Source organism: Geotrypetes seraphini, chromosome 18, assembly GCF_902459505.1.
Source record: "Geotrypetes seraphini chromosome 18, aGeoSer1.1, whole genome shotgun sequence".
In the NCBI taxonomy this organism is placed as follows: domain Eukaryota; kingdom Metazoa; phylum Chordata; class Amphibia; order Gymnophiona; family Dermophiidae; genus Geotrypetes; species Geotrypetes seraphini.
The window spans coordinates 2,851,130-2,867,660 of record NC_047101.1 but is presented as its reverse complement, the minus strand read 5'-3'; the positions used below and the strand labels follow the sequence as shown (position 1 = coordinate 2,867,660).

The 16,531-nt window shown below is 42.8% G+C and overlaps 1 protein-coding gene across 5 annotated transcripts in view; it reads right to left on the bottom strand.

The window, feature by feature from the left end:
- FBXO38 (F-box protein 38) overlaps nucleotides 1-16,531 on the bottom strand; it is a 54,295-nt gene that overhangs the window by 22,329 nt on the left and 15,435 nt on the right. For 4 of the 5 annotated variants that reach the window (XM_033927139.1, XM_033927140.1, XM_033927138.1 and 1 more), the window contains exons 6-15: nucleotides 16,193-16,330; nucleotides 14,472-14,609; nucleotides 10,935-11,028; nucleotides 10,718-10,848; nucleotides 8,272-8,442; nucleotides 6,301-6,443; nucleotides 4,755-4,968; nucleotides 4,525-4,641; nucleotides 3,655-3,828; nucleotides 1,862-2,524 (exon numbers count right to left, since the gene is read on the bottom strand). In XM_033927139.1, coding sequence (XP_033783030.1) covers nucleotides 1,862-2,524; nucleotides 3,655-3,828; nucleotides 4,525-4,641; nucleotides 4,755-4,968; nucleotides 6,301-6,443; nucleotides 8,272-8,442; nucleotides 10,718-10,848; nucleotides 10,935-11,028; nucleotides 14,472-14,609; nucleotides 16,193-16,330 — 1,983 coding nt within the window. The remainder of the gene's footprint in view (nucleotides 1-1,861; nucleotides 2,525-3,654; nucleotides 3,829-4,524; nucleotides 4,642-4,754; nucleotides 4,969-6,300; nucleotides 6,444-8,271; nucleotides 8,443-10,717; nucleotides 10,849-10,934; nucleotides 11,029-14,471; nucleotides 14,610-16,192; nucleotides 16,331-16,531) is intronic. The other variant, XM_033927141.1, reaches the window with a different exon arrangement.

The window sequence follows — 16,531 nt, the reverse complement described above, 5'->3', positions numbered from 1 at the left end:
TAGGGTGACTACCCTGTAGCAGAGTTTGTTACTATCTGCAATAATAGCCCTTTGGTAATATCACTTATGAAAATGTTAAAAAGCTCTTTTGCACAGCTGGGTCCTTCTCCGTGACATTATTTAACAGAACTCTAGCACTGAGCATGGATTCTTTTCTGTTTAATTCTTTAGGGAAAGCAAAAAGCACATTACAAATCAAGCTAAATGGCCTAATGGGCTATTTGACAGAGACAAGCAAGACAGCAATTAGACCATTGGTCTGACCCAGTAAGGCTATTCTTATGCATGTTCTCTTGTAAACCCCCTAGGTTTAGGCTGTGTATAAATTTTTAAAAGACATTTTCAATGATCCTACATTTCAAAACTGACATAAAAGGAGGTTACTAGAGATGTGGAATTTTATATAATTCTACTGTCCCGTGTACCTTATCACTCAGACACATCATTCCTCCCACTCCCCACCTCCTTCCCACTGGTGTATTTATGACTCACATCTTTTTTCTGACAATGTTTGTTGGGGATCCAAGGTCCAAGGGAGGGTGTGTTCATCAGAAATCTAATTTTATATAATTTTATATATATATATATATATATATATATAATTAAATATAATTTTATAAGAAAAATAATTACAGTTATATGATATATAAAATCATAAGAAATATAAGATAAGAAATGTTATGTATAAAATACATTATAGAAATATCAAGTGTATTATTAAGATAATTGTATGAAAATTTATGACACTTGTTGTTAAATGAAAAAAATCAATAAAAAACTTAAATAAAAAAAAAAAAGAAATCTGGACCCATAAAAAGGTTTCACTTTATATTAGATTTTTATGTTAACCTTTACTGCTGAAGCTTATCACTGGTATTTCAGTGGGACAATTATTAGAAACTTAAAAATAGCCTTACTGGGTCAGGCTAATGGTCCATCAAGCCCAATAGGCCATTCTCACAGTAGCCAATCCAGGTCACTAGTACCTGGCCAAAACCCAAGGAGTAGCACTATTCCATGCTACCGATCCAGGGCAAGCAGTGGCTTCCCCCATGTCTTTCTCAATAACAAACTATGGACTTTTCCTCCAGGAAATTGTCCGAATCCTTCTTAAAACCAACTGCACTATCTGTTCTTACCACAACCTCCGGCAATGCGTTCCGAAGCTTAACTATTCTCCAAGTGAAAAAATACTTCCTCCTATTGATTTTAAAAGTATTTCCCTGTAACTTCATTGACTGTCCCTTAAGTCTTTGTAATTTTTGACATGAAAAATCAATCCAGTTGTACCCGTTCTACTCCACTCAGGATTTTGTACACTTCACTCATATCTCCCCTCAGCCATCTCTTTTCCAAGCTGAAGAGCCCTAATCTTTTTAGTCTTTCCTCATACGAGAGGAGTTCCATCCCCTTTATCATCTTGGTAGCTCTTCTTTGAACCTTTTCTAGCGCCACTATATCCTTCTTGAGATAAGGAGACCAGAATTGAATGCAATATTCCAGGTGAGGTTGCACCATGGAGCGATACAGGGGCATTATGACATTCTTGGTCTTGTTAACCATCACTTTTTTAATAATTCCTAGCATCCTGTTTGCTTTTTTGGCCGCTGCTGCACATTGGGCAGAAGGTTTCATCATATTGTCTACGATGACACCCAGATCCTTTTCTTGGGTGGACCCTAGTATCCAGTAACTGTGATTCAGGTTATTCTTCCCAATGTGCATCACTTTGTCATATCATTTTTTAAAACACAGCCACTCCACATAGAGCACACTACAGAGCACACACGGATAATTCAGAAGTGAGGAGAGAGAGAGAGAGACAGAGAGAGAGCAAGGCATGCAATAGGTAAGAATATACCTGATTCAGACACCAGTGGAACCTGAGACAATCGACTCCTGGCTCGCGTCAGAGGTCGGTGTGTATAATTGTTATGGCATTCCTGTGCATAGGTCTGAGGCGACTGTCCCCTACATATACCCTCACCAGGGCTCTCACCTTGAGACCCACAGTTTGGTCGAGTCCTGACTGGAACATCCAATGCATTACCATTAGCAGCACAGGCTTCACTGAGGTCATGACCTTCCACTTCATGGCACCCACTAGTCCTCCTCTGTGGCTCTTGATTCTGGTCACAAAAGCACTTTGTACACGCTGAGCTCTGTTCCAGCTCATCACAGCAGTCTGTGCCATCTGTCCGACATGGGGGGCAATGACAGTGTTTCTGATCAGAAGTAGGGCTGGCACAGACTGAACTACTATTAGAAGTCCTGGCAGGGTCTGAGCTCCGAGAAGTGACATTATATGAGTTGGGGACATCAGAAGCAGACCCGCATGTTTCTAGATTTTTGCTCTTTTCAGGCGGGTCGCTAGCTGCTTTCATGTCTGCTTTGATTTGTTCGCTGGTGACCTGACATCCTTTCTCACAGCTGCTTTCCTCCGCAGGGATTGTTCGTTTTGCCTGACTGGCATTGAACTTCTTCCGCAGTGGGGTTTTGCCTTTTCCACTTAGAGCTGGCGAAACTGCAACAAATAAGAGAAGTGAAAACCAGTAAATTACAAATAAAGCCCCCCTGAGCTCCACCAAGGGTTCTAGAATGTGCAAAAGGGTGAAGGTCACTAGCTCTTGAATGCAGTGATGATTCAGCAGAATCCCCTAAATGTTTCTTCTAAGAAAGAATTAATTTATGCATTGCTTTTTAGCAGGATTTCAAGTAATTCACATAAAGTGCAACAAAGAAAGAAAAATACAGTGGCCTGTAGGACGAATGGCCGTGTGTACTACAAGAGTTTCTAAGAGGGACATATTTACAGTCAAGGTCATGGGACAGCATCAGCCCTTTAGAGAGCAACAAAACGCCTGAAGATTGTCTTTACGTTTCTGAGGATTTACTTAAGAGCAATTCCTTCTGTGTTTGGGCTGAAACTGCTCCATCCTGTCTCTTTCAGCTAGGATCTCGTCAGTTTGGTTTCAGGAATGAGAACTAGAGAATGACATGGGGACAAATTTGTCCCCATCCCCGCAGGAACTCAATTTCCCCATCCTGTCCACCTGAGTTTTGTCACTGTCCCTGTAAGCTCTACCTTAACCACACAAGCCTTGAACACTTAGGATATTCAAGTATTTGAGGCTTGTGTAGACGAGGACAGAGCTTGCATGAATGGGGCAGGGACAGGAAATTGAGTTCTCGCAGGGACGGGAAAAAATTGTCCCTGTGTCATTCTCTACTGAGAACGAGATGGAATCCTGACCTCACAGAGATCCTATGAAACTGTAGCAAAAGAAACAAAGTAAACAGGACATCCTGAGAGCTCAGTGAATGCTGTGGACAACTATGCGGGAAAGCTGGGTTCGACTCCCGACCCTGCACTGGTGGTGGTTTGAGGTACATCAAGGGCTGCATGGGAGGAGGGGACGCTGCTCACAGTTAACCTTCCTAAGCTACCACATCTACTCTGTGATTTTCAAAAGTACATACAAGCTTTCCTTTTAAGATTTATCTGAACAGAATACCTACACATATTTATACCTATTAATATGCACAAAATATGAAAATCCAAAAGTTTGTTCCCCACCAGGGATGCTAGAAGAGTGCACAGGATAATTAGGTACACACTGTTTAAATGAAGTTGAAGCAACTTTTATTATTCACCTGGATTTTCTTGGGATACAGAGATCCCTTTGGGCTTTTCTTCCGAATACCCATGTGTTGCACTATTAGCAGGGAGAGGCTGTACAGGGATCACACTGTCTTCTTCATCCTCACTGTCAGAGTCATGGACAGTGATTGGTGCAGCTTTCACTGCCGGCTGAAGGCCACTGGGTCCTGAGAGGATAGAGAATGTCTGCTAGCTCAAACAAGAAATGCATACCTGTGTGCACTTACTGATATGTGCACACTTAAGAGACTTCTGTACTTGGCTCACTGGAGATCATTACGATTATGCACACTCAGCCTGGCCGGTACTTAGGAGGTTTAAATGAAAGGGGCACTTTTATCTATGGATCAGTTCTTCACATCAGATCAACTTCTCATTGGAAATCATTAAACCCAGATCCTGCATTAAAAGTTCCCAGAATTCTAAATCTACCCAGGAGAGAAGAAAGCAATGAGAGAGGAAACAAGGAAATTAGGAGCTAATTACTTATTAGCATATCCATGTAAATGTGTAATCAAATATCTTGGCCTGAACATCCGAGATCTTTTTTAGATCTCAAAAAGGCAACAGACACTATATGAAGTAATGCCCGAGATGTCTGTCTTTGCTATTTTCCTGTATTTTCATTAGTTAATGATTGTCCCCGTTTTCATTTTAGTGGTCTGAGGAAGTGCCTAGGTTTCCTTTAAAAATGATTGCTTTATATTACTCTTTGGCACTGCATTTCACTAGCAAGTGGTGTAACTTGTAAATTTGTTTAAATTTTTTTTTTTTTAAAGTTCCCAGAATGATGTTGGCTAATTCCAGCACAAATTTGATGACACTTCCTAGATAAAAATCTTGTATAAGTCGATCAAAGATACCTGCTTGCTCCTCATCCAGATCCATAGGAATAACAGCTTGGCTGTACCTGGGAGGCTCGTTTCTGCTTTCTGCTTCCTCGGTGTCATCCTGTGCTGCCTCCTCCATCTCATTCAATGCTGAAACACAGGGCGACAATAGAGCTGACGTGGGGGGGGGACACTTCCTTCCTGGTGACAGATGCACTGGAAGGGATCTTCTGTTTTCATGGGGCGGGAAGAGCGGCACTCACCATCGGCTGCGATCTGTTGATCCTCAGCTGGCCCATCCTGCTGCAGCTCATTTTCCTGATTCTGGTGCTGATGGTTGTTCTGGTGGAGGTTCGGGGCATGGTTGTTATTGTTCTGGTGGTTGTTCTCATTGTCATTGTTGGAGTTCTGGTTACTGACCAATGCAGATGAGACACCGATGCCAGTGCCAGCGCTCAGACCCACCCGGGCACAACCCTGCGTAGAAACAGGCAGTGTGTTACTCTACTTCTGTCTTACAATCTTCATCATATCCTTACAGAAACAAAATTTAAATGAAATAAGATGATACCTTAAAATTCACCTCCAAGAATAAGCCACACAGACAATTAGAGCATTAAAAAGAATGAAATAAGAAAATACATTATGGCAGAATGCCATTGTGATACCGTGAATGAGGGCAGACTTGGAGACCAGAAAAAGGCACCATGCAGCAGGCTACGGTGAACAAAATTAGCATTCATTAAGGCCATTAGGAAGGGGATCCTGTTTGGTTCTCAGGTGAATGAGAAATCAAATGGAGGCATATGCAGTAGGTCTTTGCTCCCTACTCCACCTGTGCCCTGTCTTCATGTCACTTCCTTGTTGGGTGGGACTAGGGATTTTAAGGTGGCCCTGACACTGTGAGGGAGGGTTCTTAAGGAATGGTAGCAGCACACTATAGATCAGTGTATCGCAAACTGTGTGCTATGGAATACTAGTGTGCCACACGAGACGCCGGGGCTAGCACTGGATGACTGCCTCTCACGGCTAGAGGTACATCCTATAGGCAGTTAGCTGCCACCAGTGCTTTTCCTCCTCCCTGGCATTTCTCTTCCTCTCCACGCAGCTTCTTTTTCAGCACCCAGCACCTGTCTGGAGGGCCTCTGCGCATGCACGGACGTCGACACGATGAATAACGGTGACGTCCACCCACTTCTGGGTACCCTCGAGCCAGTTTAATGTGCCGCAGCTTGTAAAATCTGCAAGGCACTGCTACAGTCTCTCTCAAAGCTATTTACAAGGTTAAAACTTCTTAGCAGACAGAATAGTGGAGGTGGACCATAGACAGATAAGAGAGAAAATAAGTGTGCCTATCTTAAGGAAAGATTGCACATGAAATCAGAAAATGCACATGCTAGGGTAGGAGTGGCTAAGGAAGTCCTGCTTCTTCCATTAAAGGCTCCAGAGAAGAGCCAAGCTTCCATCTACTTCCTGAAATTAAGGAACCTTTTCATCTACTCAGGGATTACCTTTCTACAATGTACAATTTTTTCCTATACATCCCATTTCCCAATCCCTAACTTCTGACCCCAGGCTCAGTCTTCACCAAGCAACTGCATTTCAGATATCAGAAATTTTTTGAGGTCAAAGCCATGGGAACTTCATATTTGTTCAAACTTGTTTTATACTGTTGCATTTCAGCTACATTATTGAGAGTCTTTTCCTTTCAGAGTCTGGACAATCAATTTTTCAACTGAATATCAATTTGCTGCCTTTCTTCACCAGTTTCCATAAACCAATCTTCAAATGCCCAGGGGAATCTCTCACCTTTGGTGGCTCTCGGAACATCTGGTCAAGGGAAATAAACTCCAGACTGGGTAGCAGTTCAATAAATTGGCTGAAGGAATCCAGCTTGATTGCATGGCAGCGCACTAAGGTGAGGTCGACCAGACGGCTCCATCGTGAATGATCTGCAGAGATTGAGACCAGGGTTTAAATGGAGCAGTTACAGATGAGTCAGTAATGCTAACACTTTTAAAGAAATGCTCTCGGACATAAGGCTTTTGGACTATAAAGGTCTCTTCTTTACAAAATATGTTGACATGCTGCCTGACCAAGAACGCAACTATCCCAAACTTTTGCACATTAAAACTTCAGTTAGTCTAATAAGTGTTTATATCACTTTTGCAAATTATTTTTGATAAATTTTCACATCAGTGGACTAACACTGCACTTTGCCACTGAATGTACCAGTAACATAAGGCAGGACAGATCACAACTAGTCTGAGACAAAGAAACTCATTAATGCACACAGACATTTTACCTGTATATTTAGTAAAGGTACAAACACTAATACTCAGACCTAGATTTAAAAAAAACAAACAAACACGTACAAATCCGACGGGCTGCTGTCACAGCCATTATAGTAGCGATTTTAAAAAAAGTTATTCTCCAAAAACGCTTATACAAATGAGATTGGCAGAGAGTAGTGAAGATCGCTAAATTGTATGTGCCCTTCACTGGTTGTAGTGATGGGCATAGGTGCAGAATAAACAGAAAAAATAACCCCACAACAGCTGGAGAGATGCCCAATCTGTCCCACCCAACCGACACCCCACCCTCCCCCAGCAGTGGAAGATATGCCCAGTGTCTCCTGCCGCCAACTGATACCCTGGCAGCAGGAGAGATGCCAAATCTCTCTCGCCCAACTGACATTTCCACCCCCCGGCAGTGGGAGAGCTGCCCAATGTCTCCCGCAACCCCCTCCCAAGCCCCCTCGCCAGCAGGAGAGTTGCCCACACTTTCCTGCCATCATGCAATTCTCTCCCCCCCAAAACCCCACCCTCTCTGCCTTACCTTATTTTCAGATGGCTGGCTGGATGCCTATTCCCTCCGGCCAGAAGGCCCGCCTCTTCAAAATAGTGGGCTTTCTCCTCCCCGGTGCATCTTGAAATACACTGGGGAGGGGCCTGATGCTCTGATTGGCCCAGGTTACGGCCCCTTCTCTGGGTGGGGCCTTATGTGTCTGGGCCAATCAGAGCTTTAGGCCCCAACCACAGGAGGGGTCTTAAACAACCTGGGGCAATCAGAACCTCAGGCCCCTTCCCAGTGCATTCCAGGATACACCGGGGAGGGGCCTGCTATTTTGAAGAGGTGGGCCTGCTGGCTGGAGGGAGTAGCCTCCAGCCAGCCATATGAAAATAAGGTAAAGGAGAGAGGGCGGGGGCTTTCTGAGGCACCAGGGTGAGGGGGGCATAGTGGTGGGAGACATTGGGCATCTCTCCCGCTGCTGAGGGGGGGGGGGGGGTTGTCAGCTGGGTGGGAGACATTGGCCATCTCTCCTGCTGCCAAAGGAGGCTATAATACACGTGCTCAAGAAGCATTCTTTTACTACTCCCACCAAAAATAGATGACAATTTAGGATTCTTCGTGCAATTTTTTATTTTTTTCATTAGCCACAGAAAAAAAACACAAGAAACAAGATGCACTTTTAATAGTGCTGTTACTGTACTAGCACACTGGCACCAGTCGCTGATTTTTGTTGCCAAATGGCTCAGCGATTTTTAAGAATCCACTGAAGTGCTCATTTCAATATTAAAGAGCCCATTTGCATGGTAGTGTTGGAGACTGCTAGAAAGCTCACTAAAGACCAAGATAAGCCATTTTGATAATCCGCCGCTAAAATGCATGCAGACTAAACCGTCTGGAAACCAGTTTAGCGACCGTGTTAAAATTTTGAGAATCTGGGCCTCAGTCAGCTTTTAACACTTCATACCTCCTGACAGAAGTTTCCAGTACCTGTGACCCAGCCACTTGGGTTGTGTAGGTGAGGACAGTTGTAGATGACGAGATATTTGATGCACGAGAAAACCTCATTCACTGCCTTCATGCCAATGTCAGTGATGATGCCAGGGTTTTCAGCCACATCTGCCAAACCATACTTCATCAGGTCTGCATTGGTCATTTTACCTGTAATAGGTAGGCAGCAAGTCTAAGACAGGCCACTTCATATCCTATCTACAGCTGGAGTAAGGGAAGCCTGAAGCAGGATCAGTTCTGTGCACAAAACACAGGGAACACTAACAACCAAGGAGAATGAAATGTTTACGCAGAAGACAAAATACATAGATTTCTCTATACAGGTAACGCATTTTATAGGTCAGAGTAAAATCAAGCAAGCACTAAGAAAAGAAGCACATCTGAGGCTCATTCAAGCTTTTATTTCTCAAAACACTGAATGGCTACTGTGATATCAATACCTAGGGTCATTTTTGTACTAACATAGCTAATAAGCCATTTCAAATGAAAACTACACATGGTTCTTTTGAGAACATATTTCTGTGGGTACATAAGCACGAAAGTCCCATGGACTCTGCACCTCCTTTTTCTGAAGGCAAATGATGAAGAGGAAGATACAGTTTGAATATACCATGTTGTGTAATTTCTTTACTTGACTGAATTCACTACTGTCAGCATAGCTATTGCTAACATTCTTAGTTGGCATTACTAATGTCAGCGAAGGCCTATGGGAAATTATATCAATCTGACTCTGGCATGTGAATGCAGATAGACCCTGAGGGCAGGGAAACTGTTTTAAGTAGCCCTGATTGAATCATGACTAGCTAAAAGGTGTTAATGTCTGATTAAGAGAGTGCTTAAGACAATGGGTCCAGGTGCACAGATCAAGAAGATAGGCTGCTTGAATGGGACAAAGAAGCCAGAGACTAATCCCATCTCCATGCCTGCAAGTATCACACCCTCCTTTATCAATTAAATTAACCATTGTTTCAAACAGTTTACAAATTCTAAACAGAAAGATACTGGGACATACAATAATTTCTATATTCAGAATAAGATTCCAAGGTATAAAAGCCTCCTCTCTGCTCTATCAATCTATCTATCTATCTCTTGGCTCTCTTGTCCTTTCTTTCTTTCTCTCTCTCTCTGGCTCTTTCTAGAACTTCAGACTCTCTCATTAATTGTAATGCTTAATTGTAATGCTTATAAATATTGCTTTTCTGTAAGCCTATTCTATAATATATTCTTTATGCAATCATCTCTGGCTGTGCCTCTTTGATTCTACTTCCTGGTGAGTCATCTGTGAGGGAACTGAACCTGGGACCTGGCGTTTGTCAGGGCGCCTCTCACTTAACCCCTACCACCATATATTGTGGGGGGCCACTAACAAACCTGACAACTACCACAAATGCCCCATTTTAAATATACTTTTGTATGGTCAGCTTTCAAATATTCCACTATTAATTCGAAACTATCAGGAATCCATTTAAATATTTGGATCCCAAATTCAAAATGCAGTGTCCAACTTTCTTTTAGGTTTACGAGACCCCTCGGTAAGGACTTATTCAAACATTAGGTGGTTAAAAAAATGGGGGATCTATAGATTAAGGAAGGCTAATGTTTTATAAGACAGTTGAAATGCTTTTCATTTTTGTTTTTAGGGAGACCCTTGATAAAGCACAGGCGTGCAAAACATGTCGGGTCGTCTCTCCTGAGTCATGTTAGCCTAAAGATAAGTGGCTTAAGTTTTTATATATTAATTATATGAGTTGAGAATAAAGATAACTATTAAATAATTGAAGATTAGAATTAGAGGTGTGAAAGCTGGTGATAAGAGCCATGTAAGTCTTTCTGCTGCCAAAATTCTTTACAGCGATGGGGCTGAGGCTTTCTCGTAAACCTAAAAGAAAGTTGGACACTCCATTTTAAATGTAGCCAGAAGTGTGGGAATGAGGCCCAGAAGTATTGTTTTAGCTGCTCTCAGGGGTGGGGGAGAATGATTTTCTAACAGGCCAATTCACCTGAAGCAGTGGTTTTAGAAATTGTCCTCGGTGGGATACGGAGGGCAATAAATAAAACAGCATTTTACTTGTGGAAATTGGGGCTTTCATTAAAAGTACCTGTGTTTTTCAAGAATGCAGATACCTTTATCCATGGACCATGCAATTCCAGGGACAGAGCTCACTGTGCATTATTTTGTTCGGAAGAATTACACACAGAGAAAGAAAATTATAGTGGGTCTCTTACCCCATCCCAGTACCTTAACTGCTTAATTATTCTATTGCAAAATATGTCAAATATTGGAGTGCTCTATTGCCTTTTCAAAGAATCAATTGAAAGTGGCTGGCAATGGTATAACCATGATTAGCCCAGATCCTAAATCACAGATTTTTGAACCTTGCAATTATCATACGTCTCCTCCTAAAACTAAGAGAAGGTTCCTTACACTGTAGCAAAAACTCATCCACATATCCCAAGTGAAGGGTTTCAAACTGCGGGAACTCCAACTCTGCCATCTTAAGAGCAGAAAAGACCCCGTCCTTGGTCAGGGAAGGCTGGATTCGGACTTCATGTAACCTGTTGGCAGGTAAATCTGCATTACTCACACAATATAGCATGCCAACTGGAACACTGAAAGGCGGCTCAGGTGGGAAAAGCAGTACCTTCGTGCCGCAGTAATGATGAGGTAGCCCAAATCCACTTCCAAAGCGTTTTTACAAGCCCCAAGAACAATGGTGTGCAGATTCCGGAAGCCACCTTCCAGCACAGGGGAAAGTCACAATTGGAAACAATAAAATAATAAAAAAAGAAAAAGAAAACAGATTAGATGTTCTTGAATAATATTTCATAGCGTTTGTTAAGAACATGTGAAAAATCTGAACATTTAAGAAGAGCAACCGAACAGAGAACCCAGGTCTTTCATGGCAGAGTGAAAATGGTCTTGTAAAAATGCAGTTGGATTTTCAGAGATAAGCATGACCCAGAAAGAACTGAGGGCTCTTGTTTACCTTTGAGTGATTTGAGTATTTGTTTTGTAAGATGAAATATGGGGACTGGAGCTTTAATATATTTGTAGGCGCTGGTCGCTGAAATGTTTTGTTAGATTTGTTAATTGTATGTGATGTGATAATTTTATGAATGTACGATTTGGAACCAATACCTCCAATAAGTTATCTGAACAAGACACCTTATTAATTAGTTGGAGCAGTGCTCACTTATTAGGACTAGTCTTTAAGCCCGTTACATTAACGGGTGCTAGAATAGAGTGTCTGTCTGTCTGTGTTTCTTTATGTCTCTCTCCTTGGCCGCTGTCTGTGTCCTTCTGTCTCCCCCCCCCCCCCCCCCCCCCGAGCAAAGCTGTCTGCCCCCAGCACACACCTCCCCCCAAAGCAGCCCCCTTTCCCTCTCCCTGTCTCTCCATGGCCCTCTTCTGTCTTCCCCCCAGAGCAAAGCTGTTGGCCCCTTCTGTCTGTCCCCAGCACACCTCCCCCCCCCAAAGCAGCCCCTTTTCCCTCTCCCTATCTCTCCATGGCCCCTTCTGTCTCCCCCCAGCACACCCCTCCCCCAAAGCAGCCCCCTTTCCTTCTCCCTGTCTCTCCATGGCCCCTTCTGTCTTCCCCCCAGAGTAAAACTGTCTGTCTCCAGCACACCTCCCCCCCAAAGCAGCCCCCTTTCCCTATCCCTATCTCTCCATGGCCCCTTTCTCTCTCCCTCTGGCCCCCTGAATTAATCCCCATGCTTACCCTCCCTCCATCCCGGCATCTTCTGGCTTGCTTCTCTTCAAAGCAGGCCGCGATCGTGGTGGCCGGCCCCAGCGAACTTCGCAGGCTGCTCCCCAACCCGGAAGCACGCTCCCCCCGACGCGATCCCGTGCGTCAGAGGGAATGTGCCACCGAGGTCGGAAAGCGGCCCGCGAGGCCCGCCAAAGCCGGCCACGATCGCAGGCTGCCCCAAAGAGGATCAGCGGCAGCGGCGGCGAGCGAGGGCGGGAGGTATGGTCCAGCTTGCTTCGGGTTGGTGAGGTGAGGGCGGGAGGTCTATTGAGCTTGCTTCGGGTTGGTGAGAGCGGGAGGAGGGGAGTGGCCAGAGTGATCATTGGCCGTGTTCTAAAATAGAACACAGCCACGGATCACACACCACGGCGGCAGTAATCACGCTTTAAAAGCGCATGAGCCACTAACCTTTTATTATATAGGATGTATATAAGAGACATCTTACAGATTCCTAACCCTGATTATTTACCTTGCACAGTTAAGTAAATGAAGGAGGAGGGGGAAATAGATGTTATCTCCTCCCCAGATGGTTTAGATGCCTCTAAATTTATTGAATCTTCACAGGATGTCATAAGAAAGAAAGCAACATTATTGATTGCTTTTCAATCTGAAGAATAGAAACTTAATATTACGAGAGCTTATTTTCGAAACTGAGACCTCGGTGGGAGCACACTGAGCACTTAGGCCAGGGTGTGCTCATTGTGAACCACAAGGTAGGCTCAATTCAGATGCCAGTTAGGTAGAAGGGAGAAAAATTAACGAATGAAAGGCTTCCCTTCAGACTGGCACTAATAAAATTCAATGGCTTGGCTCTCAGGTTTGTTTGTTTTTTAACTTTAAGTTTTAAAGGAGTAGACCCCACTGGCTCTCCAAGCTATAGTCAGTGTCCACAGGCAAGGTGTACAGCTCAGGAACCTCTAAATTAAAATTGGGGAGGTGAGGAATCGGGGGAGGGAGTCAGCCACCCGGGTGCGACATCCCCGAGGTTTAACAGGCCCCCATGGGACCCTAGCGCAATCCGGGCAATAGAAGGACAGAAAAGGCCCCTGCCTACCCTCTCCAACAGTCCCTAAGGCAAGACCTAGAAAACAGAACTGCACAGGCTTACCACCTCCACCTGCTGGACACTGAGAACAGACTGATTCTAAGAAGGACTGCACAACCCACTTATACTGCTGATAGAATTCAGTGTGTTCTCAGTCTCCAGTAGATAGAATAGAATTGCTAATCAATGCAATGGATGTGCTTGTTTTTGAGTGCACATTAGCTCAAAACAAGGCTCGATAGTCAACAAGCAAACACGTATTTCATCATCCACCATCTGCAGTCGTTCTTTTTTTTTAATTTAATTTCTGTCAGAGCTGAAAATCCAACTTCACAAAGATCCAAACAGTAACAAAACCTTGACTGCTTTGTTGCTCAAGTTGTGATGTTTATTGTCTAATGTTTGTTTATTTGTTTAAATTATGAGTGTTTACTGGCAACTTGCTCAGAATTGTAGATATAGCAAGTAAGAAATCACGTCAAAGAATGATGCTTGTCTGGGCACACAGATGCTCATAACATTGATAGACTCTTGTGTACGCGACGTACATATGTATTCTAGTGTATACTTATGAAGGGAATTTTAAAAAATAAAGTAAAATGATGGAATCTCTCATGGTACACCTGGAATCACTTCAGGGCACACAGTTTGAGAGACACTGACTTATACTATTCTTTAAATGTGAGCCCTGCCCACACTGTATCCAGGCTCCGTCAATGTTCACACCCACCTGTGAAATGTGTGCTATTACAAAATAACGCTTAGGCGGAACTTTAGCATGCACGTGTGTGTACACACATATATGCATTGCCAGAGGATAGGTAAGAGTGGACAGAGTAGATGGTTTTAAAAAAGGTTTGGACAAGTTCCAGGAGGAAAAGTCCATAAATTACTGTTGAAACAGACATGGGGTGCTCTGGATTGGTAGCATGGAATCTTGCTACTCTTTGGGATTCAGGAATCTTCTATTCCTTGGGGTTCTGTATGGAATATTGCTAAATCTTTGGGTTTTTGCCAGGTATTCGTGATTTGGATTGGCCTCTGTGAAGACAGCTACTGGACTGGAAGGACCATTGGTCTGACCCAGTAAGGCTATTCTTATGTTCTTGTTTGAAAATTGCCATGTTCACCACTAACCACTCGATCTGTGTATATTGTTGTTTGTTTGTTTTTTTTTTTACAAAACATCCTAAATTGAACTTAGAAGTAATATTGAAAATGCCCCCTAAAGCTCTGACATGTAAAATGGATGTGGATAATACTAGGCTGATGTTCTGATCCGTAACAAGAGAGATTGAAAAGTTATTGAAGAATATTCAGTAGTGCATTACAAACATGTCTGTCAATCCCTTTTTCAAAGTGTGCTAAGAAACACTTTATACCCGATCGCCAGCTGTCCTCCACCACATGCTGGATCAGCCCTCCAAGGAAAGGCACACGGACCAGCTCTAAATGCTCCAGGTTCCGGGCTGAGGCCAAGCCTGTTACCAAGGGTACGTATTTTAAAGAGTTGGTGGGTCCTGCAGAAGAAGAGAAGTGTCTACTGAGGGCTAACACCAGTAATTTCATGATAATAAAGTGACTGCAAGAACTAGAATACTAAAACATGTAGAAAATAGTTCTAAAACGTAATCAATGTACACCTGGCATTACCCTTCACACCATGGTATCTGCAACGATTTACATATCACCATGACATTCAAAAGCGAGTTTCAGCTCAGAACTTTGTTGGCAAATCCAATATTTTGCCCTGCAGCCAAGGCAAGTCACAAGAGCGCTACCTGCAGGAAGGGCAGATCATGACAGTTCCACTCATGCATTCAGCTTTCAGCACAGACCCCCAAGGCAAAATAATCTACAGATTTTTTTCTTTACTCTTGATTTACAAAAGTAACACCCAATGCAGTAACATGAAAATAAACTTTATGTCAGACAAAAAAAAAAACAAACCTGGAGTAAAAATGTTAAAAACTTTACCACCATTAAAAAGAAATATAAGGCCAGAAGGCCCATATGAAAAGGTCTCACCCTCTGTGGGAGGGGGTGGCTCCAAATCTTCTCCCTTTAATAAAATCCAGAGTGTGGCAACTGTATACCCCATTTATGACCCAAATATTGCAACTAATCACTCCATCAGGGATAGTGGCAATTCTAATTTGCTTCTGCTCCATGCTGCCCTTTTTGATCTCTAGCAGTTACATCTGAATGTTCCTCTAGGGCAGTGGTCTCAAACTTGCGGCCCACCAGGTACTATTTTGAGGCCCTCGGTATGTTTATCATAATCACAAAAGTAAAATAAAAGTTTCTTGATCATATGTCTCTTTAACTATAAATTACAATATTATTATTAAGACTTAGCCAAATTGTCATTTCTTTAATAAGACATTAACTATTTTTTCTGAGGTTCTCCAATACCTACAAATCCAAAATGTGGCCCTGCAAAGGGATTGAGTTGGAGACCACTGCTCTAGGGAGAGCCTGCTAATGTCTTTTATCGACCTTCACGATGGACAGGATGTGTTTGGATGTGTCATCTTTTCAGTGTGGTGAAACTTTCTGCCCACTGCAAAATTATGTTGGTGGTATAGGGGTCAATGTTGTGGAATGCGTTGCCCCCTCCCCAGATGTGTATGTTTTCCTCATTTCACATGTCAACAATATAAGTGTATAGAAAAAAAAAAAAGGAATTACATTATTCACAAGATACAGAAGATGTCCAGTTTGTCACAATTAGAATGTAAGCTCTTTTGAGCAGGGACTCTCTCTTCTGTGTTATTGTACATTGCTGTGTGTGCAGAAGTTCGGAATGCAACGGACTGCTAGAACTTACCCAAGGGCGTCCCCCTCAAGGCCGTACTAAAGATTTTCCTATTTAATTTGGTAAAGGAAGTCTTCAGACAAGTGAGTGTGTGTGTGGGGGGAGGGTGTTCCATAAGAAAAGGCTTCTCACACTAGATATAGGATTCCTAATGGAATCAAAGCATGAAATTACTGCATGCTCTCATTTTCCTGATTCACACATGTTAAGTCAGCCAGAAGTTTTCAGTTAACTCTTTCCATATATTTTATAAAAGCAGAATAAGAGGTTCTGTTACCTTCTTACCTGCACAATTCCTCATAACAAATGTTCGCAAACTGATGCAGAGGAAATCCTTAAAAGGCTGGGGCTTGGTCAATCTCACCCATTTCAAATAGAGATGCCTTAGCATTGGGATGCAAGGAATTTCTGGAACATTCACACCTAAAATTTATTTTTTAAATGATTACATCTCAGATGACTGCACATCAAGATGATATCTAAGCAATTTACAATAATATAAGCATAAGTGGGTACAGATAATTCAACATCCACATGAAACATATATGTAATATAAAATATATACTAGCCTGTATTCAGACCACATAGTCCAGAATGATACCAGAAATTCAATGCCAGCCCCAT